The sequence below is a fragment of the Taeniopygia guttata genome, chromosome 2 (assembly GCF_048771995.1).
Source record: "Taeniopygia guttata chromosome 2, bTaeGut7.mat, whole genome shotgun sequence".
NCBI classification, from domain to species: domain Eukaryota; kingdom Metazoa; phylum Chordata; class Aves; order Passeriformes; family Estrildidae; genus Taeniopygia; species Taeniopygia guttata.
In genome coordinates this window covers 131578725-131606181 of record NC_133026.1, presented here as the reverse complement: position 1 = coordinate 131606181, position 27457 = coordinate 131578725, and the positions used below count along the sequence as shown (strand labels likewise).

The 27457-nt window shown below is 36.5% G+C and overlaps 1 protein-coding gene across 11 annotated transcripts in view; it reads left to right on the top strand.

Annotated features, from left to right (window-relative positions):
- UBR5 (ubiquitin protein ligase E3 component n-recognin 5) overlaps nucleotides 1–23566 on the top strand; it is an 85084-nt gene extending 61518 nt beyond the window's left edge. For 6 of the 11 annotated variants that reach the window (XM_030266528.4, XM_030266522.4, XM_030266523.4 and 3 more), the window contains 32 exons: nucleotides 235–326; nucleotides 1246–1392; nucleotides 1491–1609; nucleotides 1701–1827; nucleotides 1927–2056; nucleotides 2282–2442; nucleotides 2950–3189; nucleotides 3339–3462; nucleotides 4053–4164; nucleotides 5208–5339; nucleotides 5956–6213; nucleotides 6561–6829; nucleotides 8885–9096; nucleotides 9464–9694; nucleotides 11444–11517; nucleotides 12085–12257; nucleotides 12357–12470; nucleotides 13021–13241; nucleotides 13874–13994; nucleotides 14099–14206; nucleotides 14448–14691; nucleotides 15266–15377; nucleotides 15891–16035; nucleotides 16325–16455; nucleotides 17352–17412; nucleotides 17699–17874; nucleotides 18241–18325; nucleotides 19107–19262; nucleotides 19643–19756; nucleotides 21044–21188; nucleotides 21763–21848; nucleotides 22946–23566. In XM_030266528.4, the coding sequence (XP_030122388.4) occupies nucleotides 235–326; nucleotides 1246–1392; nucleotides 1491–1609; nucleotides 1701–1827; nucleotides 1927–2056; nucleotides 2282–2442; nucleotides 2950–3189; nucleotides 3339–3462; nucleotides 4053–4164; nucleotides 5208–5339; nucleotides 5956–6213; nucleotides 6561–6829; nucleotides 8885–9096; nucleotides 9464–9694; nucleotides 11444–11517; nucleotides 12085–12257; nucleotides 12357–12470; nucleotides 13021–13241; nucleotides 13874–13994; nucleotides 14099–14206; nucleotides 14448–14691; nucleotides 15266–15377; nucleotides 15891–16035; nucleotides 16325–16455; nucleotides 17352–17412; nucleotides 17699–17874; nucleotides 18241–18325; nucleotides 19107–19262; nucleotides 19643–19756; nucleotides 21044–21188; nucleotides 21763–21848; nucleotides 22946–23158 (4833 nt within the window). In that variant the 3' untranslated portion in view covers nucleotides 23159–23566. Of the gene's footprint in view, nucleotides 1–234; nucleotides 327–1245; nucleotides 1393–1490; nucleotides 1610–1700; nucleotides 1828–1926; nucleotides 2057–2281; nucleotides 2443–2949; nucleotides 3190–3338; nucleotides 3463–4052; nucleotides 4165–5207; nucleotides 5340–5955; nucleotides 6214–6560; nucleotides 6830–8884; nucleotides 9097–9463; nucleotides 9695–11443; nucleotides 11518–12084; nucleotides 12258–12356; nucleotides 12471–13020; nucleotides 13242–13873; nucleotides 13995–14098; nucleotides 14207–14447; nucleotides 14692–15265; nucleotides 15378–15768; nucleotides 16036–16324; nucleotides 16456–17351; nucleotides 17413–17698; nucleotides 17875–18240; nucleotides 18326–19106; nucleotides 19263–19642; nucleotides 19757–21043; nucleotides 21189–21762; nucleotides 21849–22945 lie in introns of those variants that run through there. The other 5 variants (XM_030266526.4, XM_030266525.4, XM_030266521.4 and 2 more) reach the window with 3 other exon arrangements.
- The last annotated feature ends 3891 nt before the right edge of the window (nucleotides 23567–27457 follow it).

Genomic DNA, 27457 nt, shown 5'->3' with positions numbered 1-27457 from the left:
CTCTGGCTAAGTGTGGCAAGAATTTTGATGGTCATGGCTCTTTGAAATTACTGAATATTCTAATGTAACAATTCTAATGAAACAGCTAAGTTTAACTTTCTAGAACTGACCAACTTCTAAGTTAAGACATTAATTTAAACAAGTGCAATTTCATTGTAACCTGAAATAGTGTGAGATTGCAAGCACTGTAAGGAAAAAACTATGCGTAATACTTCTTTCCCCCCCTTTTTTTAGGATATATTTGAATGCCGAACATGTGGCCTGTTGGAATCACTTTGTTGTTGCACAGAATGTGCAAGGGTCTGTCACAAAGGACATGACTGCAAGTAAGTATTGTGTTCCATTTCTTGAAATTAAATCAGTATTTTGTGGTTTCCTTTGTTTACTGATACTTAATAAATTTTTTCATTATTTGAAGTGTTCCAAACTTGCAGAAGAGAACAGGAGATTAATGAAATAGTTTTGTGTCTACTCTATAAGATTTATTTAGTAGGTCAGAGTTGAAAGAGTAACCTGAAGTGGTTTTGTACTTTCCACTTCATAGTATTTAGAGTAAAGGAATGATTCTCAAAGTGCATAATATTGTGAGAACATCTAAAAAATGCTGTGTTTTCATTTTGGGTGCCCCTCAGAGTTTTATGAATCTTGAAGATAGATTATTCTTATGAATTTTGGGAAAGAAACGTAGGATATTAGTCTTTTAAAAATCAACTGTAACAAAGGGAAAAGTGAGCAAACAATCAAGAAATCTCAGATCAACCTGACCCAAAGCTTTGAAGCTGCATGTGTTCTGTGCTGTTGATACAGGGTGTAAAAGTTACAGCATTAATGTCCCAGCTATAATGAGCTAATAAATACAATTAAAAATATATTCTCAGTACCATAACAGTTACTGAGATTTTACTGCATGTCATGAGTATTTTCAGCTTAACTTTCTTGGATGGAGGCTGTTTTAGGGAAGAATAAATGACCTTGGATTAGTTTTACTAAGACAGTATGTAAAGCTCTGTAGTGAAACTGCCTTCTAAGATGAGTGTAGGAAACATGGATGATAAATGTCAAGTGGTGCCACATATAAAATCTGTATTTCTATTTTTTAAGCTAGGTTTTGTCATTTTGCTAGTATCAGAAACAAAAAACTGCAGAAAGAAATTTAAGCATGTACACTAACACCCTCCGTTTGTGTAGAAAAGATTTGGTATTTTACTGAACAGTGTTGCAGTTCACCTTTTCTATTTCTTGTAGGCTCAAACGAACATCCCCAACAGCCTACTGTGATTGCTGGGAAAAGTGCAAGTGTAAAACACTAATTGCTGGACAAAAGTCTGCTCGCCTTGATCTCCTTTACCGCCTGCTTACCACCACAAATCTTGTTACCATGCCAAATAGCAGGCAAGTTCATATTAGCATTGACTAGGGCAGAATTAAAAAAATTATTTTCTAAATATATGTGGTATAGTGTATTTCCACTAACAATATTTTCATTACAGGGGAGAACATCTGCTGTTGTTTTTAGTACAGACAGTTGCCAGGCAAACTGTAGAGCACTGCCAGTACAGACCACCTAGAATCAGGGAAGATCGTAATCGTAAGACTGCAAATCCTGAAGGTAAGAGCTGTTTCAGTGAAGTAAATGGTGAGTTCATATTTCAGTACCTCTTCCTTATGCTTTCTTGTGTTGTTTTATTTTATCTTTCTAGATTCTGATATGCCTGATCATGATTTAGAACCTCCTCGTTTTGCCCAGCTAGCGCTGGAACGTGTTTTACAAGACTGGAATGCACTGAAGTCCATGATCATGTTTGGCTCCCAGGAAAATAAAGACCCGTGTGTATCTACACATAGTTGTTGATGTAAAGTTTGATCTGATACTTGACACCTATTGACTTACATAAATTTATTTATTTTCTTTTTGTTTTTTCCAAGTCTTAGTGCAAGCAGTAGGATAGGTCATCTTCTGCCTGAAGAGCAAGTTTACCTTAATCAGCAAAGTGGAACTATTCGTTTGGACTGTTTTACACACTGCCTTATTGTCAAATGTACAGCAGACATTTTGGTAAGCACTCTTAGCCATGTTTTACATAGGTTTTCTGAATAATACGATATTATAAGGTATCTCAGATCATGTGCTTGGAAACTAATTTGAAAATAACTTCAAGTTAATCTTGGTTTTGTGAATTTATATTTTTATGGCTGTGATCTCCCTTTGAGTCTTAATCTCTCTTGTTTCATGCTTCAAAATTGCATACAACTAATAAGTTGTAATGACCTCTTTCTTCAGCTGTTAGATACTTTGTTGGGTACTCTGGTAAAGGAACTACAGAACAAGTATACGCCAGGACGCAGAGAAGAAGCTATTGCTGTTACAATGAGATTCCTGCGTTCTGTGGCAAGAGTGTTTGTCATTCTTAGTGTGGAGATGGCTTCCTCCAAGAAGAAAAAGTAAGTGATGAAGATGTGTGTTGGTTGTGGTGTTTTTTTTTCCTTTATTTACTTTTTCTTCCTATATAATGAGTTGATAAAAATCAACAATAAGCAGAAACATCTGAATTGTTTTGTATTCTGTATACAGATTTGGAAAGATGCACAATAGCTGCCAGTATGTCACATAACTTCTTAATGCAGTGCTTGTTAAACTTACATGTTCATACCAAACCTTTTGTTTACAGTGTTAGGGTTTTGGAAATAGGTTTTTAAAACATATTAAAACTACAGTGTATGGTTTTTTGTCAGTAGTAGATTTAGATATCAAGGCTTAGTCTTGAATTATTGAATGATCAATGTTTTTCACTGACTTGAGTAGGTGCATATTGTTTCTATATATGCAAATGCATGTATCTTTTAAAGATGATTTTTTGAGAAAAAAATTAGGACAGTTAATATTGCCATGAAGTTTTTGGGGAAAAAATGATGTATTTGACATTTATCTTTCTGTATTTTATCCCCCAGCAATTTTATTCCACAGCCAATTGGAAAATGTAAACGTGTGTTTCAGGCATTATTGCCCTATGCTGTTGAAGAGTTGTGCAATGTAGCAGAATCTCTAATTATTCCAGTCAGGATGGGAATTGCACGTCCTACAGCACCCTTTACCCTTGCTAGCACTAGTATAGATGCCATGCAGGGAAGTGAAGAACTTTTTTCCGTGGAGCCTCTGCCACCCAGACCATCATCTGACCAGTCTAGCAGGTAAAACTTGTTAAAGCTTACTATCTGTTCTTTTCAAAGACTTCTTAAAGGTGGTTTTATTTTAGTTTTTGTTAGCTTGGCATTAAGTGATATCCAGAGGTCCAAATCTACTTTTTTGAGGATTTATTTTTATATAGTTTTCTTTTAAGTTCTAGTCAATCTCAGTCATCCTACATAATAAGAAATCCTCAGCAAAGACGAATCAGCCAGTCACAACCAGTTCGTGGCAGGGATGAAGAACAAGATGATATTGTTTCAGCTGATGTAGAAGAGGTCAGTTTTCTTTTTGTAATTTTTTTTTCTTCTCAATATAGCACACCTAATACATTAGCCCATGCTTTGACATCTGAATCTGAAATCCATGCATCTGATTTGAAAAATATGTTAAGTAGTACTTCATGAAATATTACAGTGCTGTAAGCATTTTTAATAGAATTTTGTAATTGTAGTTTTCTATTTTATTTTACCCTGATTAAAATGTTTTAAAGTCAGTACATGGCAGCTATTATGTAGCTTCTGTTAGAGAGCTAGAGGGTTTTTCAGCAGATAATAGCTGATTATACCTGTTCAGTATTTAGAAGCTAATTGTTGATTTTGTAGTCAGTTTTATCCTTATAGCATTAAAATCTAACATCCAAAGCTGTTTTATTTGTGTATGTGATTTTTTCCCCACAATACTATAAACTGTACAGCCATGTACAACTACTGTGGCTCTAAGTTAATTTTTTATTCACATCAGTTCAATTTTGCTGTCATCTTTCTAAGATATGTTTTTTTAAATCAAACTTTGCACTCTGTTTGGAAAACTCATAGATTCTCTGATATTGAAGATAGTTTGGCATAATATTACGATCTCTTTCCAGGTTGAGGTGGTTGAGGGGGTGGCGGGTGAAGAAGACCATCATGATGAACAGGAAGAACATGGTGAAGAAAATGCTGAAGCAGAAGGACAGCATGATGAGCATGATGAGGATGGTATGTATAATGTACATACTGCACATTTACTGCTTGAGTGAGAAAACTATGCATCAAAAAGAAAAGCATCTTTGGAGTCACCAGTGATAGTGATTTAGGAGATTTGCACAAGTAGAGAGAATCCAAGGGTTCCAGACTGCTCATCTTACAGAAGGAGATGTGTAACATTAGAGATAACATATAGTAGACAAATACATGAACATTTTCTGGTTGAGGAGAAAATATTAAGTTCCCAAAGGTATCAGATGTTATTATATTATTGGTTAACAATATATTTTACTTTTTGTATTTGCTACTGTAAAATGTCGTTGATGGTTGGGACCAGTGTCAAACCATGACAATGGTAGATGTGTTCTCAAAAGCAATTTGAATCCTGGCAAGCTAATTTTCAAACTAATCACAAAGTACTAAATTATGGTTCAATATTTTGTAGACATAATTAATCCTGTTTGAAATTAATATGACATGTCTTGTATTACTTAGTTTGGGGTTAGATAACCCAAAGCTATGATTTAAAAAAAAAATGGTTATCTTCTTTTTCTGACTGTGCTTTGTGTTTCCAGTCAATCCATTTACAGTATAGAAAATATGTTTACTGATTTGCTGAATATTCAAACATTTCATTCTTAAAGCTTAAAACTGGAATAGAACATGTATAATTAATTAGGTTTTTTTTAAGTTTTCAAGTATTCCTTAGATACTAGTTGAAACAGCATATGGTAAATTGTCCTAGTACATGTGTAATGAAGAGTTGTGGAGTCTTTTGGCTGAAGTGACTTATTTTGTATCCTAAAAGCCTTTATTTTCACTGTATGTTGAATGTACATGTACAGCGCAAAGTCAGAGCGGGTGGCTAATGCTGGAAAATAAGAAAACATGCTTCAGGTGTTGTTTGGTGTCTACACTGCTTTTGTGACACCCCTGCATATCCACTAACTTCTATAGTAAAAGTGTCTGGGGTTTGTTTCTGTCTTATATGGGTCACCACAGTAATTATAATTTTGTCTTCTAAACATGAGATGTTTTGTCCGTTGTTTTTATAGGCAGTGATATGGAGTTGGATTTGCTAGCTGCTGCTGAAACAGAAAGTGACAGTGAGAGTAACCACAGTAACCAGGACAATGCCAGTGGGCGCAGAAGTGTTGTCACTGCAGCTACTGCTGGGTCAGAAGCAGGTACACCACATCTTCTTCGATCTAATCTAGCTGGTTAAGTTTAGATATTAGGAGTAAGCAGTCTCCTCCTTCCCTAGATTTCCTGTTTTTCCTTTGCTCTAATAGTAAGGTACTGTGCAGACATTTGGACAAGGAAGCGCATTAAGATATGACCTACATTTTTTGCTCTTGCAGAGCAGCTGCATGGGTTAGAAATTACCATGAACTCTCATGTAGTGAAATCAAATGGTCTTGCCTATTTTCAAATGTAGTAGTTGGAAACAATGGTTTATGGTTTAAATCAATACACAAAACCCTCATTGTACAGGTTTTTGAGAGCAACTGCCTTACTGTCCAATTTGGAAACATAATTTTTAGATTTTCATAGGGGTAGAATCAGTAAAGTATTTTAAAATCAAATTACCTCTTAATTTATATTTTGAATTGTAAGTAATCATACTGCTTTTTCATTACACCTGTGGAGAATTAGCAATATGTTATGATAATTTTCAATAGTGGCATTTGAACCTTTTTAGTATAGTGTAGTTTCTCATGGAAGAAGTCTACTATGCTGACATGATATGTGTATATGTGCACAGGTGTGGAGTTGTCAGTTATTGCTTATTTTTCCCAACAGGAGCTAGCAGTGTTCCAGCATTTTTTTCTGAAGATGACTCTCAGTCAAATGATTCCAGTGACTCTGATAGCAGCAGCAGTCAGAGTGATGACATAGAGCAGGAAACCTTCATGCTTGATGAGCCTCTGGAGCGGACCACAAATAGCTCCCATGCCAACGGTGCTGCCCAGGCTCCCCGTTCCATGCAATGGGCGGTTCGGAACACCCAAAACCAGAGGACTACCAGCACAGCTCCCTCTAGTACGTCAACCCCAGCAGGCAAGTCTGAGTGAATTGCATGCATGAATGGCAGCTACCTCTGGCTTTGTTCCTTCCTCGGATTTTGTTTATTCTTCTAAGGATGAAATCTTACCTCTTCGTCATACTGCTGACCTACCTTGACTGTTCCAGTTCTAGTTCTGAATTTAAAAAAAGGAAAAGATCTGTTGAGGTTAAGATCTGAGTATGCTTACTGTAGTTAGCAATTATTTGCTAGTTACAGTTGTGATGTCAGTAATATTTACAGGTTTATTTCTGTAAATCTTGGTCATGAAATCAATCAATATACAAATGATATAGCAAAGATTCAATGGGTTAATTAATGTAATCTTTTCTTTTATATTTAGCAAGTTCAGCGGGCTTGATTTATATTGATCCCTCAAACCTTCGTCGGAGTGGTACCATCAGTACGAGTGCTGCAGCAGCTGCTGCAGCACTTGAAGCCAGCAATGCAAGCAGCTATTTAACATCTGCAAGCAGCTTAGCAAGAGCATACAGTATTGTGATACGGCAGATATCTGATCTGATGGGTCTGATTCCCAAATACAACCACTTAGTGTACTCCCAGATTCCAGCTGCAGTGAAGCTGACTTACCAAGATGCAGTTAACTTGCAGGTAAGAACATGGAAACTTTTGTAGAAAAAACATAACTTCAATACAAATGGGGTTTTTTAGGTAAAATTATAGAATTTTTGAGATTGAAAGTGACCTCTGCATATTGGCTAATCTAAATTTCTTTGAGGGTCAACAGAAGCAGGCTGCTCAGGACTGTCTGGTTAGGTTTTGAATATCTCCAAGGGTGGAGATTCCACAGCTGCTCTGAACAACCTATTAAATGTTTGACAGTGCAGTTCTTACAGTGAAAGAGCATTTTTCTTGAGCTTAAAGGGACTTACCAAGTATTTCAATTGATGCCACTTGTCCAGTCACTGGGTATCACTAAGAAGAGTCTGGCTTTGTATACTTTGTACCTTTTTTGTCAGGTGTTTGTACACACTGGTAAGATCCTCCTGAGTTTGTTTCTTCAGTCTAAAGTATTCCCAGCATTATCAGCCTCTTCTTATGTTAAGAGTGTGGACTAAAGTAACTATGGTCACATATTTAATTAAATTGGTAGTATTTCATATACATATGTTCTTTCAAAAAAAGGAACTTAATGATGATTTTGTTTAAACAGTGTCTGACTGGACATAATTAATAGTTAAGTCAGAATTGACTAGGGATTTCTGCTATACATCTATTGCTGTATTCTATTTGACATGATCTGTTGAGTCTCTCTAAGAAGAAAGTTAGTAAGGGCCAAATAATTAAATGAGATAAAATATTTGTATAGCTAAATCTACTGTTCACTGTCCCTTACTTCAGGGACATGGTCATCCTTTCCATGTTATACACATTTTTAATAGAGTGCTCTTGACTATCTTTGAAAATTTATGTGAAATGTAGAGAAAATATCTGTCAGACAGCAGTATTCCCCTTCATGTATAGACATTCCTTTCAGAGACTGACAAGACTGGAGGGATTCCAGAGTGTTTAGAAAGTATGTATCTGCTTGTACCTGGGCATAGTGTATAGGGTAAAATTGTATGTACTGAATTTAGTACAGAAGTCAGCTGTGAACAACACAGCTGCTGTGTTGGGGCGGGAAATCAAGGGATGCTCTTTTCTGTTAGTAGTGCTGTGTAGGGATATAGAAACCTGCTGACAATATATTTACGTGTAATTGAGCCACATGATATTTGTATGGCTCTGTTTTCACAGTGTGGCAGAAGGAAAAGACTTCTGATTTGGGAGAGGAAGGTTAGAAAGATATTCTGGAATCAAACACTAGGGTAAACAAACAGGGAAAGAAATAAGAGAGTGTAGTTTTATTATGGAGGAGGCTAAAATAATTTTCTGTTCAGGAGATTCTTAATGGGAAAAGTGAACATGAGATCTGTCCAGCTGAGGCAGGAAGAGATTTGTATTAGCACAGGAAACCTGAACAGTGAAGGTTTCGTTTGGACACAGAAATGGGGTTGAGACAATATTTTGTTAGTTCAGTGCATTAGAAGTGTGAGGGATATTTTTTAAGACCAGAATGCAGAGGAATGAAGAAAGCAGACTACTGTTGGATCAAAAAAGTCCAACAGGTCAATGGAGTTAGCAGATGGTAAGAAAAGCAGGCTGCAGAGCCAGGAGTGGGAACAGGTGAAGCAAAGATGAGACCAGGAGGTGAAACTTGTTTGCAGACATAGTTCTCTGTGCAGGTTTTAACTTTGTTGTCTTCAGTGAGTAATTTGTAAGGGGTGAAGAATGGTGAAAGATCTGGCTGATGAATTCCACAGCAGGATGATGGCTGTTAAAGCTAACAGAAAGTCAGGAATTAAGCTCAAATCGTCAAGTTGTGCACACCTGGGAGATGCTGAGTGGTCATAAGGGGAGGAGTAGAAGAGATGCCCAAAAGAGAGAGGGAGATATGGTGAGAATGCTTGATAAATATCAAAGTGTTAAGCAGTGAGAGCTACATACCACCACTGTAAATGAGCAGTCTCAACAGAGCTTTCAGAAACTGATCATAGCTCATTCTTGAGCATGATTTTACAGCCTCTTTGTAGGGAATCAGGAAGATTTCATTCTCTTCATCTAGTTCTATTGTTTGCAAAACCAGTTAAATCTTATTTTCTATAGAATTATGTGGAAGAAAAGCTTATTCCTACTTGGAATTGGATGGTCAGTATCATGGACTCTACTGAAGCTCAGCTGCGATATGGCTCTGCATTATCTTCTGCTGGTGATCCTGGGCATCCAAATCATCCTCTCCATGCTTCTCAGAACTCAGCTAGAAGGGAAAGGATGACAGCCCGTGAGGAAGCCAGCTTGAGAACACTTGAGGGAAGAAGGTATGAAAATAGCTTGATTACTGCATGCAGTATGAATTACCAGTTTTATAGTCAAATCTTATTCACAGACATCTTAGAAATCTAATTCTGCAGTGCTGGAAATAGTTGCTGTTTTGATTTACATTGGCTTCCTGTGTTGTTGCTACTATTTGGTTTATTCTGACATACTAGATTAATCTTGAGCATTAACTGTTTACAATGTACTGCATCTGAACTGCTTGTTCTATGCTTTTAGCGTGTTATCAGTATTTTTGTGTGGAGTTCATTAAGATTCTACATCCAAATTTCAAATACAGGGCTTATAAATAAAGTGTGTGTTCTCCTGTGCTGTGTGATTTCTCTGTATTGAATCCTTTTCCTTCACTAGACGTGCTACTTTGCTCAGTGCCCGTCAGGGAATGATGTCAGCACGCGGTGATTTCCTGAACTACGCGCTGTCCTTGATGCGTTCTCACAACGATGAGCACTCGGATGTTCTTCCTGTTCTAGATGTCTGCTCACTAAAGCATGTAGCATATGTTTTTCAAGCCCTTATTTATTGGATTAAAGCAATGAATCAACAGACAACATTGGATACTCCTCAGCTGGAAAGGAAAAGGTACTGAGGATGACTCCTAGAAACAAAACCTATGCAAAAGTGGCATAAGCCTTTTTGTTTGAGTCATTGCTATTGTTCCTCAGATGCATTAATCTGTATGTCTGTGTGTGGGTGTGTGTAGTAACATATATATTATAAAAAGAATTTCTACAATGGTATATAATGTACCTGTGTTTGATAAGCCTGTTGCAGTACCCTGTTCACTTCTTTTTATGCTGTAAAATGTTTTCTTACTGTTGAAACTTGAGTTGGATTTTTAACTCTGTAGCAGGGCATCTAAAAGGCATACTCAGGACAATTTCTCAGTTAATGACGTGAGACATGCATTTGACATGATAGCAACTTAGCTATCTGTCAAACATGTCAGAGATGACATTGGAGAAAATGTCATTGTCTGATATAATGGGCTTTGTGATTTTGTTTTCCATTTGGTTATATGCATTGAGACTCACCTGATATTTAAAACAGAGTAGGGAAATCAGTAGCTGAAAATGTCCTTAAGTTGAAAAACTGCTGTTTCAACTATGGCATTTTCCAAGGTGCAGTTATTAATTTTTAAGATGTTTTAAGATTTCTTTTTTTTTTTTTTAATTTCAAATGCTAATTCATGCTAATAGAAATGTCCACCTGTTGGTAGTCTACACCATCTGTTCTCATTTCTTACTAGGTTTTTAGGTAATGTACCTAAGCAGTCCTAATCAACAGTTAAATGCAGATCTTTGCCACTTTCTGCTCCTAGTTTTCAATACTGCAGATCAAGCTTAACTTTACATGTTCTCTACAAATGCAGTAACTGTGAAATATAAGATATTAGTATTTTAGATATATATTGGACTGTACTTCAGTTGCAATGCTGTGTTCTGTTGATTTTGGTAATGTAAGGTTTGTTATGACCTCAAAGGTATACCGAGGGGGGTGTTATCAACAGTAGTTTCCTCACAGGTAAGAATGATATAGTACAGTAATCAATATTTTGTACTGATTTGAGTAGTTACAGCCACAGCTTTAACTCTTTTCCAGGCAATAACATACTTCCAGAAGCTGCTTTTCAAACAAAAAAAAAAAAAAAAGAAATTAATGTGCTGAAATCTGTCAAATAATTGTTCATTAAAGAATTGGGAAATTTACATGAAATGCTTTTAAAACTGTGAAGGCCTAGACCTTTTCAATTAAAAGTGAGTGGTTCAAACAGTTGCTTCTGTTAGATGACATATTAGTACTCTGAGTAAAATGAATTTTATCAGTCTTCATCTTCAGAATACATTTCACAATGCATAAACTGCCAGAATACTAATCAAAGTTCTTGACAGAACAGTAGTATAATACAGTGAAATCAAGTTTTTTAATGTGCAGCTTGCAGACTTGCCTTCTAATATTATATCGGTGAGATTATTTTCAAATTTTGAAATAGTATTTACTTGCACATTTCTTCCACTAATACAGGGTTCCTAGGATTTTATATTGATATAGTGTTTAAAACCAAGTATCACTGCCCAAACCTGTAACTTTAAAGATCAGAATTGGTAAGTGGCCAAATGGCTCTAAGGGTAACCGTGTGAGTGATGTAGTGAGTATGTAATGAGAAGTTCTCTATGGTGCTTCAATTTTAGTTTTGTTTTTGTTATGTATAACTCTAAAGTACACTTCATGTTTATGCTACAGATACAGATGTTTTGCCTAATAATTTCTTCAAGATGATTGACTCTTTTTTATTTTCTTTTGTTGTTGTTTTGGGTGTTTTTTATTAAGAACTCGTGAGCTTTTGGAACTGGGTCTTGACAACGAAGATTCAGAACATGAAAATGATGATGATACCAATCAAAGTTAGTATACAAAAATTGACCTAGCATACCAAAAAGCCAGACTTTCTTAGTGCTTTTTCCCTTTTGCTAGCTGAGACTTTGAATAAATTTTGCTGCTTGTATATGTAAAGTTGGGTTTTAGTAAGATTTTTCTTAGCATTGTTACTTTACCAAGTATCTTCTGCCATTGTCTATTTCATGGTCTCTCATTTCAGGGCCATCTTTTCATCTCTTTTCTCACTAAACTGCAGCATTTCTGCCCTTACCCACCATTCTACATTAAAATTTGAATCATAGTTAGACTGATTTTTTTGATCTGATGAAACTGTGCTGAAAATGGTAGAATGTATACTCCTACATACAGTGTAGGAGTGTCTGTTCAGTAAAGCTAGGTACAGTAGAAGGAATAAAAACTAACTAAGCGAATTAAAAAAGATACAACATTTGCAGAAGCATCCTGTAGAAGTACTAAATTTGCAGAGAATTTTCTCTAATCAGATAGCTAATAGAGAAGGATATTAATTTTTGGCATTTTATAACCTTTGCTTTTATAACTGTGAAAACTGATTTGAAATCTCTGATATTTAGGTGCTACACTCAATGACAAAGATGATGATGCCCTCCCAGCAGAGACTGGCCAAAACCATCCATTTTTCAGACGGTCAGACTCTATGACATTCCTTGGCTGCATCCCACCCAATCCTTTTGAGGTTCCTTTGGCAGAGGCCATCCCCTTGGCAGACCAGCCACATCTATTACAGGTGACATCAGAGATGGGGTTTTGGAAGAAAATTGCAGTTTGCTTTTTTGTTCCTCACCAAAGTCTGTTATTGACCCAGAACGCTTTTGTTGCTTTTCAGCCAAATGCTCGCAAAGAGGATCTGTTTGGCCGACCCAGTCAGGGTCTGTACTCATCTTCTGCCAACAGTGGCAAGTGCTTAGTGGAAGTTACAGTGGATAGAAACTGCCTTGAGGTATATGTAAAGCTTTATTATTTTAAACAATATGGTAATTTAAACTAGAACCATTGTTCCTCAAAAAGACAGTTCAATGTTTTTAGAGAAAATTTTATGTAGCTTTCAGAATGATAATTTAAAAGCCCAGTGCCTGTGAAATCTTGAAATATTTATGAAAAGTATGCTTAATGTAGAAACTTGGTGATTATTGACTTACAGCAGCTTTCAGATAATATTTCTAAATGCAGCAGTACATTTCTGACTTAATTTTGGAATGCTAATTATATAATTACTTTTGATAAAAAGATTTAAATCTTCCTATTGTCTGTCCAGTAGATTTGACTTGCTTTCAGACTGAACATTAGCAAGCATATGAAATGCAAACATACTGTGGGGAAAATAAGGGTATTTTTCTGTATTTATTGAAATTATTGAGGTCACTGTGTTTTAACACATCAATTACAGTGTTCACTTTTGTATGATTTAAAATGTACACATATGAATATATGTGCTGAAAAAGCCTTCTAGTCTGCTTTGAAAGTTCAGTTAAATTTTACTTCTCCTTTAGGTTCTTCCAACTAAAATGTCTTATGCAGCCAATTTAAAAAATGTTATGAGCATGCAAAATCGGCAGAAGAAGGAAGGGGAAGAACAAAATGTGCCTACAGAAGAATCCGAGAGTTCAAAACCAGGGCCTTCAGCTCATGATCTTGCAGCACAATTGAAAAGCAGCTTGTTGGCAGAGATAGGATTGACAGAAAGTGAAGGGCCACCCCTCACATCTTTCAGGTAGCTGAGTTAAAAATTACATTTTGAACTATTACTGCTCTGATAAGTTGCTGTTTGGGACTCCAGAAAGTCTTTTTGAAATAAAAATGGGTAGCTTAATTTAGTTTGCATTTGTAGTTTGTGATTGGTAGCTTCTAAAGTGAATAGTTGAACAGTCTTCAAAGAGGTCTGTGCAAACTGCAGACAAATTCCTTTACTCCCTGGTTTCCTGCTGCAGACCTGATGTCCTGGGTAGACAGGCTGAGCAGTTGGAATCAACAACTTGCTGTCTGTGTCTGGTGGTGCTGCCCACACTTAATGCAGTTACAGACTGAACTGCCCTCCTTTCAAATTACAGCTATTTTAAAAGGAATTGAGGTCTTGGTTGATGGGAGATCAGTAACAGTGCATTCCACATAGCACCAAAAGTTATATGCTTTTGGGGTAATTACCCTTTGGAAGCAAGACTTGTGTTTTTGCTGAAACTAAGGAGCTTCATGTGCTTTTGTCCACAGACTTGGTGTACTGTGTTATTGATTATCAGGAATAAAAAGCTTAGTTGAAGGCAGAGGGTAGGAAAAGCTGAAGTACACAAAATATGTCTGAAATTTAGCTTGATTGACATATTTGTCATTTTTTCTTCTTTCTGTCAGGCCACAGTGTAGCTTCATGGGCATGGTTATTTCTCATGACATGTTGCTGGGACGTTGGCGCCTTTCTTTGGAGTTATTTGGTAGAGTATTCATGGAAGATGTTGGAGCAGAGCCTGGATCAGTATGTATTTCTCAGTGTCAGGACAGTTCCTCTTACAACTAAATTGTGACTCTCTAATAATTCTGATTTTGGGGTTTGTCCTTGTTTTTTTTAATTATTTTTAGATCTTGACTGAATTAGGTGGCTTTGAAGTAAAGGAATCAAAATTCCGCAGGGAGATGGAAAAACTTAGAAACCAGCAATCAAGGGATTTAACATTGGAGGTAAAAAATGTTAGTTTCTCTTTGAATAAACATTCATTAAAAGTTGAATTATTACAGTAACTTGATAGGAAAAGTATTTCAGAGTCTGCAAGCAGGTGTCTTAAGTCATACTTTTTGAGTTATGTAGTTTTCCCAGTCTGATTGTTATTTTTTTGAATCTGTGCAGCAGTGTCCAGAAATCTGTCGTGAAGCTGAAAGTCTCGTAGAATGATAATTGGTAAAGAAAGAATTTTCTTTGTTTCTTTACTAGGTTGATCGAGACAGAGATCTTCTAATTCAGCAGACCATGAGGCAGCTCAACAATCACTTTGGTCGCAGGTGTGCTACCACTCCAATGGCTGTACACAGAGTGAAAGTTACTTTTAAGGATGAGCCCGGAGAAGGCAGCGGTGTAGCACGAAGCTTTTATACTGCTATTGCACAGGCTTTTCTGTCAAATGAGAAACTGCCAAATCTAGATTGCATTCAGAATGCCAACAAGGGTACCCATACAAGTAAGTGATGCACAACCGTTAATCTACAGAAAATATTAATAAAAACCTTGTGTGCTTTATTTACATAGAAATACTTGGCCTTGTGCAGAGATATCTCTTGTTAGCTCAGAATCCATAAAAATTATGCATTAGTTCTCTGGAGCAAGGAAATGGCTTTTTCCGCCCCTGCTTTCAGAAACAGGAGCTTCTTGTTTTTATAGCAACAGGAGTCTGCTTTAGATGTGCTCAGATTTTTTGAGCATCCTTCTCTCCAGCAGGTAATAATTGTCAAGATTTTAGCTACTAAGAGCTTATACATTTTACTGCCGCTGTTCCATCTGACTTGCCACAAACACATTTAATGGTTTTGAAAGTATATATAAACTCTTAAAGTATTTTATCATTTTTAAGTTAGTACAAATACTTCAGGTCCTTTCTTAAGTTTGGCTGAACCCAATCACTGTTTCAAGTGAAATGGTTCTGTCTCATTGACGTCTTTCAAACTCTTCCAAACCTTAGTCTTCCTTACACTGAAACTTAGGCAGGAGAGAGAAATATAAAGATGTTTAAGTTTATGAGGTTTTTTGCCCTTCAGGTCTGATGCAGAGATTGCGAAATAGGGGAGAGAGAGATCGGGAGAGGGAGCGAGAGAGAGAAATGCGGAGAAGTAGTGGCTTGCGAACTGGTTCTCGGAGAGATAGGGATAGGTAAGTGGTTATCTTTATCTTGATGAAGATATTTTGTCAAGTAGAGTAATTGCCTTGGATATTGTCAGGGAAGATACTTTTACTTCCTCCAGTTAAAGAAGTCTCAGGAGTGATTTGCAGGGTAATTTTTTGAAATTCGGTCTCTAGTTTTAATTCTTTAAATAATTATTATGGTTATTTTATCATTAATCGGTTATGTCTCCACCACAGGCCATCAGTTTCTTCTGCTAAAACAGTAACAAAAACTTGTGTACTAGAATAAAATTGTGAGGTAGTTTAGAAACAACAGTGCCATTGGTGGCATGTCTTACGGCTGTATCCAAAACACAAGTAATACTAAAATCTCTGGTTTATTTTGATTTTCTCTTTCTGATTCATTCTCTCCAAGCAGCTATGAGCAACACTACTATTCCAGCAGTAAAGCTAATGCTAATATCAGTCAGTGTGCAAATAATATTGTTCCCAAAGGATTTTTCCTCTGAAATGAGTACAAACTGCTCTGATTATCTTAAGGGACTTCAGAAGACAATTGTCCATTGACACACGGCCTTTTAGACCAGCATCAGAAGGAAATCCTAGTGATGACCCTGACCCTCTCCCAGCACACAGACAAGCCCTTGGAGAACGGCTCTACCCTCGAGTGCAAGCAATGCAACCAGTAAGACATCCTTAATACACCTAATGATTGTTCTTGTCATCTTGTAATGTAAAAATTGAATTCCTTATCCATAATTGAAATAATTGAAACATAATTGATGGTATTCAAACATGTAAGACTGATTTTCTTTTTTATTTCGTTAAGATTTTTTTCTCTAATTTGTTTTTTTAGCTTAGGACGTATCTTGTAATGCATTCTCTATTTAAAATACCAAAACTTTCATAAGGTCATATTTGAAAATGAGAGAACTGGAGGAGAATAATAAGACCTATCACTCCTTTGTCCCCAGGCATTTGCAAGTAAAATCACAGGAATGTTGTTGGAATTGTCTCCTGCTCAGCTGCTTCTGTTACTAGCTAGTGAAGATTCCCTTAGAGCAAGAGTTGATGAAGCAATGGAACTCATTATTGCACATGGCAGGTAAAGCATCAGAAGTGAGAACTGATTTTGTGGCCAAAGCACTTATACTGTTCTACATCTAACATGAATCTACATCAATACATGCAGCTTGTTTCTTGATAGTCTAGATATTTTTCTTTGGACAAGTGACTTTTTGGCTTTGGTTTAATCTATTTTAACCGGTTTCAGAATATGACAGTTCCTTATTGAGAGCAGTCCTGCTGAGAAGGACTTGATGGGTGCTGGTGGATGAGAAACTGGACATGAGCTGGCCATGCAATGTGCCAGATGTGTTCAGGGCTGCATCAAAAACAGCGTGGCTAGCAGGTTGAGGGAGAGGATTCTGCCTCTCTGGTGAGACCTCACCTGCAGTGCTGCATCCAGCTCAGGGGTCCCCAGCACAGGAAGGACATGGACCTGTTGGAGCAAGTCCTGAGAAGTCACCAAGATGATCAGAAGAATAGAGTACCTATCTTATGAAGAAAGGTTGAGAGAACTGGGGTTGTTCAGCATGGAAAAGAGAAAGCTTATGGATGACCTAATTGTGACCTTCCAGTCCTTGAAGGGAGCCGACAAAAAGATGGCGAGGGACTTCATACAAGAGCATGTAGTGACAATTCAAGGGGAATGGCTTCAAACTGAAAGAGAGCAGATTTAGATTAGATAACAAGAAGAAGGTCTTTACTTTGAGGATAGGGAAGCACAGCAACAGGTTACCTAGAGAAGATGTAGAACCCTGGAGGTGTTCAAGGCTGGGTTGGGGCTCTGAGCAACTTGCTCTAGAGGAAAGTGTCCCTGCCCAGAGCAAGGGGCTGGAACTAGGTGATCTTCAAGGTTCCTTTCTAACCCAAACCATTCTGTCATTCTTTCCGTCTGTGATGGTGAAATTAAATCTGTCTTTTTATTCCCTTCTCAAGGGAGAATGGTGCTGACAGTATATTGGATCTTGGATTGCTAGACTCTTCAGATAAAGTGCAGGTAATGGCCTGTTGCACAAAATTTATGTAAGATTCAATTTTATCAGTTAATTTTTAAACCAGAAACAATTGGAAGCTTTATCATGCAAGGCAAAGTTCTGTTTAATAATTTTGTTTAGAAAGGATTAACAGTAATCAGTCAAAAGTATAAAATGTCATCATTAGGAAATATCACAGGAATTTTTTAACCAATGCAACCTGAATCTTTAGGTTTAATAGTAAATAGCGTGATATGTGTTGGTAACTAGAATGAAGTGTGTTAATTGCTGTTTTGACTTTCAAAACAGGAAAACAGAAAGCGACATGGATCCAGCCGCAGTGTAGTAGATATGGAATTGGACGATACAGATGATGGGGATGATAATGCACCACTTTTCTACCAACCTGGAAAACGAGGATTTTATACACCAAGACCTGGTAAAAACACAGAAGCAAGGCTGAATTGTTTCCGAAACATTGGCAGGTATGCTACCATTAACTTTTTAGTCTGAAAAAATATAAATGACAATCATACACAACACCAGGGAGAGTACCAATGATCCAAGCTGGAAAAAACATTTTTTTTTATGGTGTCTATCTCCCACTGTGAGCCTAAATAGGGGGGAATTTTATATGTCAACTTGAGGTTTCTTTTCCTGTTAAATTTTAATTTTTTATCCTTCTTTTTCTGAATTATGTATGCCCCTGATTTTCATTTGTGACCAATACATTTGGAAATCTGGCTCGAGCTTAATTTTTAGAATATTGGAACTCTTAAAATGTGAGTTTGCGAAAGATCTCTAGTATAATTTCTGCTGTACCAAAACCAACTCCAAACATATTTTTCCAGAATCCTAGGATTGTGCTTGTTGCAGAATGAACTATGTCCCATCACGTTAAATAGACACGTAATCAAAGTTCTACTTGGCAGAAAGGTAAGTTGAACATAAAAATTTTAATTTTATGTAATTACTTAAAACCTCATATATAAAACTGGGGTTTTCCCCTTAACCACATATGTATTAAGTAGCCGAGTTGATACTCAGAACTGTATGGAGGTCTTTAATTTGAGAACTTTAATTTGAGAACCTAATTTTTTTGTTTCATAGATTTTGAACAGAGTAGATGTACTAGAAGTCAGGTATTTGACTAAGATGTAATGATTTGTAATAGGTTAGCCTTCAACTCTCTTCAGAAACATACAGTCTCTGCTTTTTTTTCTTCCTGAGATTCAGAAACAATGGTGTTAGACAATACAAGGCAATAGTTTACAGAAAAGCATTTTTCTGGATATTTGAGATGTACTGCACTTTTGAAGTATTAGTCAATGGCATTTTAAGTCCTGTCTAATCCAGCAAACTTAAACCAAGGTTTGCTACTTAAATTTATGTTTGATCACATAGTCAGTTACCCAACATAGTATAATCTATAATGGAAAAGAGTTAATGGGAGAAATGGCCTTTAAATACCCCCTGGTGTCTTCCAAGAGTGACTGCCTTCTAAATATTATCTTAAGGTGTTTCTTGTTGAATATGTATTCCTTCCAGTATTCCAACATACCTTCTAAAACAGACCGAAAGTAGGAGTTTAACTGCATTTATTTCTGTGTGTTTGTATCCTTTGTTTGCTAGTGCATAGATCTGGCACAGATCACATCATTTTGAATGCATTCTTAAACACCTCTTATATTTCAAACTTCTATCTTTTTTTTTATAGGTGAACTGGCACGACTTCGCTTTTTTCGATCCAGTTATGTATGAAAGCCTTCGGCAACTTATCCTCGCTTCCCAGAGTACAGATGCTGATGCAGTGTTTGCAGCAATGGATTTAGCCTTTGCAATAGACCTGTGTAAGGAGGAGGGTGGAGGGCAGGTAAGCACAGCTAACTTTGGGGCTCTGTAGTTTCAGAGTTCGACTGCTTATGCAGGGTGTAGTGTGCACATAATCCATGCTCTTCTCAGATGGCAGATACAACATTTTACTCTTCTTGGATTCAGTGCAGTGTTATTAGATATTGAAGCCTGGATGTTTTTTCTTTGAAATAATACAGAGCCTACCATAGACCCTGGCAACGGTAGTCAATTCTAGAGAATCCTTAAAACTAACTTGTAGTAGTGAATTTTGCTTGGGTTTGGAGGTATATTGAGCAATAAATCACTCTGCAGCATACTGTGGTGGTTGTAATAATCTCATTTCCTTTATATCCCTTTTCTTCTTCCCCTTTTTAAATGTTACTTATTTCTTTGCCATAGGTTGAACTTATTTCCAATGGTGTAAATATACCAGTCACTCCTCAGAATGTATATGAATATGTCCGGAAATATGCAGAACACCGAATGTTGGTAGTAGCAGAGCAGCCTCTACATGTAAGTCATCAGTGTTTTTTTTTAAAAAGAAGAAAAAAAGATCTTTAGTATTTCCATCAGTTAATTATTCTCCTCATTGTGGTGTTGCTAATCAGTTTTTTCTAAAGTCTTGACAGCTTGATTAAAAGTATTTAATTTTTTTTGTAACTGTATAGCTGTTTATGCAGTACTGTAAAGACTAATTAGTTCAAGTAATTTATTTTATAGAATGAAAGATAATTTCTTTTATAGTGGGTCTCATTTGTTAAATATATATGTTTGTTTCTTGATCTCAAATAGCACAAATTCTCTTGGAATTTTGGCTTTGTATTTGGCAGCTTCTTTGTTCTTAATAATTTATTACCTTTGATTTGTTTGCGTTCTTGTTCTAAGGAAAAATAATTTATAAAACCACTTACACTAGCCTGGCAAGAAAAAGTTTACTAGAAAACCATATTAAATATTTTTTTTTGCTTTTTTCGAGCCCTTGTGAAATAACACTTACAGAATAATATATTTTTGTAGACAGTTAATGAAGGCCAGTCTGTCATACGATGCTACATCTAAACTTTGTTGCTTGTACTCATTGTGGTTTCCTGCTGCACATGTGAGATAGGGGAGCAGGCCAGATTACCTCTGTGCAGCTGAGGTCCAAATTCTCACAGAAAGAATATGTTCCTGGAATTAAGATACTTGAGCTCCATGTCTGCATATTAATAGTTTGACTCTTGTTTATTTTAAGCATTGAAATCTCTTAAATTTGTATTCATTTTGAGATTTTCTAAAGCAAATTGATTAATAGTATTCCATTTTTGAATATGGAATTTCCTATCTTTCCGGGATATTACTTATTTATATAGAATATATTGTGTGTGTGCGTGCATGCGTGTGTGTGTCTGTGTGTGTAGTATTTTTGAAGCAGAGTTAGTGTGTGTCTGAGGAAGCAAAATAAAAGTAACATGCAAGATGTGGTTTTTTTTTAAATTCTCATCAAATACAGCACAGCTTAGCAAAATACCTGAACATTTTAGCATTAAAAGAGTTCATGTGCTTCTGCTCCTGGTGAAATAATAGCTCAAACCAGTACTGCTTTCTTCTGCTCTAGCAGGTAGGGTTTAAAAATTAGTGCAGTTCTTTGTTTCAGAAGATTTGCATCTTGGATGATAGGGCTTTAAAAGAAAAGAACAGCTCAGAGAATAATGAATCTTGAGTTAAAAGGAATTTCACATGAAACTTTTGAGTAATGTGTTTAAAGTGAGTCTTAAAAGTTACAGGGTTACAATGTGCATTTTGTGGTTTTCACTTAAGGCAATGAGGAAGGGGCTCTTGGATGTACTTCCAAAGAATTCATTAGAAGATTTGACAGCAGAAGATTTCCGACTTCTGGTAAATGGCTGTGGTGAAGTAAATGTGCAAATGCTAATCAGCTTTACCTCTTTCAATGATGAATCAGGTATGAAATAACTTAGTCATAAACAGAGTTGCAGGTATAACGTAACTGTTTTTTCTGTGTGGAGTAGTTACTAGCATTAAACTTGAACTATTAAGTCTGACATTAGTTAATAAGCCACTGAAAGCTGTAATAAAGTAACTACTTGGGCTTTTTTTTTTACATTCTTTAGAAAATATTTACCTTCAGGTAAGTGAGGGTGGAGAAAGCATGTTTTCCAACTTTGCTCTTACTTAAATACACGGATTGTATTACTGGTAGTATATTTTTCTCATGAAAATTCTCTAGAACTGTACATGTGATGGATGCAAGTTTAATGCTTCTTAACATAATTTTTAAACTGCCTTTAGATGCAGTTGGGCTTTTTGGTAAGGAGGGAAGAGTGGGAGTGATACTGAGTTATGTAAGTGTTGGCCTTGCGTTCAAAGCTGTTAGTTTTGAAATTACTAGTCTCCAATATCAGGACTTTATTAAAGCAATTGTAGCTGAGATCCAACTTGCAGCACATGTAAAACAGATCACTTAATGTTATTGTCCAGTATAGCAGCTGAATTGTGTACCTTGTTATTTCACACAGGAGAAAATGCTGAGAAGCTTTTGCAATTCAAGCGTTGGTTTTGGTCCATAGTTGAGAAGATGAGTATGACGGAAAGACAAGATCTGGTAAGTTGTCCATTCCCATTGGAAACATGCAGAAGAATTGGAATAACTGGTGTCAATACTGTTCTTAACTGTGTCTACCTATAGAGACTTTATTAAGGGTTAAAGTAGCAGAGTAGAGTAGTAGGGTTGGGTAAGACTTGGTTCTGGAAACAACAGGTGTGAATCCTAGATCTTTGTATAACCGAAAGTAAGCGTGGTGTGTCCTTCTCCCTGTTCATAGGTCTCTTACAGAAGCACAGTTTCACTCTGCACAGTTGCAGAGTAAGATGAGTAACTGTGGTTACTTGACTGTGTTGTGGGCTGGTAGGGTTTTGAGGTCAAGTTCTCTCCATGGATCATCTGTTCACCTGACTTTTGTGTATGCTGAGGGCAATTATGTGTGTCCTCTTTCTAAGATGTCAGTAATGATACCATGTCCTTCTCAAAGCCCTTTAGGAGTGAGAAGCTGATGAGGAACATAAACGAGTAAGATACTGTTCAGGAGATTTCACTTTTAAAAACTTGCCTGTAAATTTTATTAGTTGTATACTTCTTAAAACGGTTTGTTTTTAGCTTCCTACTCTTTAAGGTACTATCTCTCGCTTATAGTCTACTAAAAGGAAACAAAGAGTACACTGAAAAGTGGAAACCCTTGAGCACATTTTTCAAGGAGTGTCTATGCTTACACCTTGGTGGTGACACCGTATTTCACACTTGAGCTAATAAACCAAATATAGTCTGTTGCTGCCTTTTGTCTGTACCAGTACTACATTCTCTAGTCTCTGACTGGTTTGTGAGAGATTCCTGATTCAATTTGTATTGATGGCAGTCATCACCTTCCCAGACGGATTTGTGGACATGCCATTTACTGAGGATTTGTTGATACAGGATAACTTTAAGTGCTGTTTTTATCTGGTTCGTGAATGAGCAGTTGACAAAAGGCAGTGAAGGATATTGCTACAGAAGAAAGTAGAATGACTGTGGAGTTTAGTTTGGCATATTGATGAGAACAGAGTATGATCAATCCTGCTGTGACTGTGCAGTTATTTTTTAACCTATCCCTACACAATTAGTAGCCAGTATGAATCTTAATTTTAAATGCTGTCTTCTTTTTTCAGGTTTACTTTTGGACCTCAAGTCCATCATTGCCCGCCAGTGAGGAGGGGTTCCAGCCTATGCCATCCATCACAATAAGGCCACCAGATGACCAACATCTTCCAACAGCAAACACTTGCATTTCTCGCCTTTATGTCCCACTCTATTCCTCTAAGCAGATTTTGAAACAAAAATTGTTACTCGCCATTAAGACCAAGAATTTTGGTTTTGTGTAGAGTATAAAAAGTGTGTATTGCTGTGTAATATTACTAGCTAAGTTTTGTAGATTTTTCCATTTGTCTATAAAAGTTTATGAAAGTTAATGCTGTCATACCCCTGGTGGTACTTCAAAGATTTAAATGCAAACATTCCTGTACTAAATTTGTAACATAAAGGCCTGAGGAGCACTAGCAATATCTGATTGCAACAGTTTGCTAGTCAATAACTCCTTTGCCTAACCCCAGCCAAAGATGACAGCAGAACAATATAATTTACACTGTGATTTATCTTTTTGCTGAGGGAAAATATGTAAAATGTTCTGAAAATTCACTGCTGCCTTTGTGGAAAGTGTTTCAGCAAAGGTTCTTGTATAGAGGGAGTAGGGAATTTCAAAATAAAAAATTAAGTATGTTCTGTGTTTTTAACTTTTTTTTATGGTGTTTAATTTGTGGTTGGCTGCAGTTGTGTATCATGTATATTGAACTTGTAAAAAGTTCCTGACAGCTCAGATCCCTAAGTTGGGATTGTTCACTTATGAAATCACTTCCATTGCAATTTTTGTTCTATTGCATTGAACTCTGGCACATCAGATACCATCACTAATATTTTGCATGTAATCTGTACCTTTAGTGGTTTTTTTTTCCCTGTACATATTTGATGAGGCCAATGCACAGTATTTCATAGTTCACAATCAACATTTTTGTATCCTTGTTACCGTGAACAGACAGTCAGGAGATTGTTCCACTACCAGTTCTAACCCAACACTTGTACTACATTATCTAACTATGTAAACTCAGCCTGGGCACTTTCTGGTAACTGTAAAATGTTTATAAGATTCATGATTATTGAAGATACATTTTTTGGAAAACTTTAATGTTCGTGAGCTGCTTAACTTCTTTTGTATCTAGCCTTTTTTTAAGTATCTTGTTACAGTTTTTTAATAAAGAAATTACAGACAAAATACCAAGTCATACTGAAGAAACAATAGTTTTTATTTATTAAGCCATTTATACTTTTTAGCTAACAGCATACACTAAACATAGTTGGTTATTAAAAATCTGAATTTTGTAGCTAAAAAATTGACATGCAGAAGACATTTAGCCCACATTTTACAGTTAGCAGAGAATCCTGAAAGAAATGGGCCAGGCAACCCCTCCTTTTAACAGAATTGGTTTGAAGGAAAAGTAGCTTGTTCTGAAAAATCTCAAGGCAATTAGATTAGAATAAAATTCTCAAACTTCATTATAGTGAGTTCTACTCTATGTCCACTTTTGAAGTGCTTGGTTACTTTTGGGGAGGGCAGTCTTTGACCATGATGTAGGACTTCTTTTTCCTAAGGCTTGAGAGATTTTTGAGTTAGAAATTGGTTGATGAAGAAAGGAGCTACTTTTTCGGTGTCAAAATAAATTTATGGAAGCCTAGCAGACTGAAGTACTGAAGGGTTAGAGCTTTTGTGGTGGTGATGTTCTTTCTTGCTTCTCCAACCCCATTAGTCCATGTTAATGATTTTTTTTTTCTTCCTTTTGTTGGGAAGAGCTGAAGTAATGTTCCATCCAAATCCCAGTAGAACTCACCTTAGCCAGAGCTCCTCTGGGTTTTCCTTTCTGTCAGCTAGTTTTAGGATGACCAAAAGTTACCTGCATCTGATTTTCTAAAAAGCCTCTGTTTTCTTCATTTATTTAGTTGCTAAAGGTATGGAGTACAGTTGATACCACAAATCCTGATCACCAGTTGCCAAATTGATGCTGAAAATCCTGTTTTCTAAATAAGGTGGATTGTTTCAGGCTTGTGTAGTTAAACTGCAGGTAAATAGATGTAGAATTATTTCTGCATGTACTAATACTTCTCTAAATTGATCATCCTAGAAAAGGATAGTTTCAATGTATGAGGATTGGCGCTAGATTTCCTGTTGTGACCTCCAGTGTCTTTAAGTTCAAAACTGTATTAAATTTTACTGTGATAAAAATGAAAAGCAGTACAGCTTCACAAATCTAGGCAGAGGCATTTTAGCATAGAGAAAATTTATGCTGTTTTCATATACTAAGGAGGATAAGTTACAAAGGTAGAAAGCAACATCTACCTTATGCCTGGCTATCAAACTGCTGTGATTATTTCCACTACCAAAACTGCCTCTAACTGAAATGTGCAAAGTTAGTAGAAAGCAACAAAAGAAACTGTTTAGAATAGGCATCAAAGCTCCAGTCTGTAAAATAAAGCTCCCTCACAAAGCTTTGTGAGGTTTGATGAACTAAGAAGTATCCAAGGCCCTTGGATGAAAGGCCATATATACATGTAAAGTACTGTATATATATATATATATATATGTATTGTGTGTATATGTACATAAGTGTATGTGTATGTATAACATATAAATATATGTTATATGTATATATATTTCTGTAGATAGATTAAGCATTTTTTAAGTCCTGTAATGTATAGCTAGACAAAAGTTATGCGGATAGCACAGTAGCTCACAATATATACACACACAAGGCATTCTGATAAGCAGAGAGGCAATTTAGAATTATATATGCTGTCGTCATTGACTTGAAATATGTATGTAGCTTTATAAATAGCTTTTTTCCTCTGTATGGTATATTTAAACTATATCAAGATTTTAATAAGAAAAATGTTTATTAAAATCATACACCTCCTCTCCCTTTGACTTAAGCCCTTCTGTTAGTTCACTTAAATTGTGGTAGAGAAACTAGTTAAATTCTGTTTACACCTTTTTAATATTAAAAATTTAGCTGTTCACCATTGCTGAAAGAGGAGCTAAAGGTAGCTACTAATAAAATGTTAAAGACCAACTACTAGAGTAGGTCCTAATCTGAATCTAGGGAAAACTGATACTTTAGTGCTAATTTCTGTGACTAATTCTTGGCTTTGGTTTCTTTTACTTAGCTAGCTGTGTCCAGCACAAGGTAAATCACTTGTTCCAGTTTTGATAATTTTCCAGGAATGAAAAATTGTCAGGTGGTCTTTCTCACCTGTGTGGTTTTGAAGTGATTTTTCTGTCCTGCAATTTAGTAATTTGGTCCCTAGGTAACAAGCAGTGATAAAGCTGGAAACCGGCAATCTTGTGAATCCAAACCAATACCCTTGCACAGCAGCATTCAGGGCAGCAGAAGAAAGGAATTTTTCCTCAACTCTTAAACAATGTTTATCTTTGTATGCAATTGTGCAAACTGTACAGACCTGCTGTTTTTCAAAAGTTTACTTCCATGCATTTGAAGAGAAGCATGTAGTGAACAGGGCTGCATATCTCCATGGTAGCTGGTGTGCAGGTGGGAGAAGTTCCCCAGCCACCACCAACTGCCTCCTCTGTGGTTGCTTCTCAGAGAGAGCCTGAATTCAGCACAGCTCCTGGTGGACCCTAATACCACGTGGAAGATTGTTCACTAAGTTTGTGTTAACCTCCTCCTTTCTATGCTAACTGCTGTGCCTTAACTCCCTCTTTATGGGGTCCCATATCTTGTGTCTCTTTGTGCTTCTGTAAATGCCATTCTGAGCTGCTTCTGTGTCTGTGCTCTTTGCTTCAGTGACACGTGGATTTTTCTGCCTTCCCCTCTGTAAGGCAAACTGTGGATACCTCGTTTAGTACCTCTGATTCCCTTCCTCTTTCAAGCTTTGTAGGATTTGACCTTTTTTCTGAACTCTTTGGTTTGCCTATTTAGTAACAGGTCTGATAAAACCAAATAGAAAGTTCTGCATGTCCATATTAGCTGGATTTCAGCATGTGTAGCATTATATTCTGAGATAGACGGTATGTCCACACATTAAAGTGCGTAGGTGAACGGGTCATGTGAAAGGTTCTGTGACTACCTGGAATCAAAGTGCTGGAAGTTTCCACATCATCTCTGTGGGAGGGACATGAGGAGGCTTCACAACTGGAGTGTGGCCTCCACCCATCACACTGCAGTTATTGCCCATCAGGACTTCTGGCATTATCAGGAGTTCTGATGGATCCTGTGCTATTTGGAAATTGCTTTTGTGACTTTCATTTGCAGCTATTTCAGATTTGCTGAACTGAGAAGAGTGGAGGAAATCCATTAATTTTTAATGGATTTTTAATGGATTTTTTGTGGAGTTGTCTTAGAAGATAACTCCATGTCTTGCTTGAAACACGATCCTGTGAGAGACTATTTTCCTCCTTTGTCAATGGCTTAATATAAAGGTATTTTTTTTTTCTATTATCACCACAAACTACTATTATAGTAATAGACTATTTAGTATAACAAGAGGCAGTTGGTTGCTCCCAGGTGTTTCAGGACTTTTCCATAATGGTGAAACTCTTCAGTATCCCTTTGTCCAGT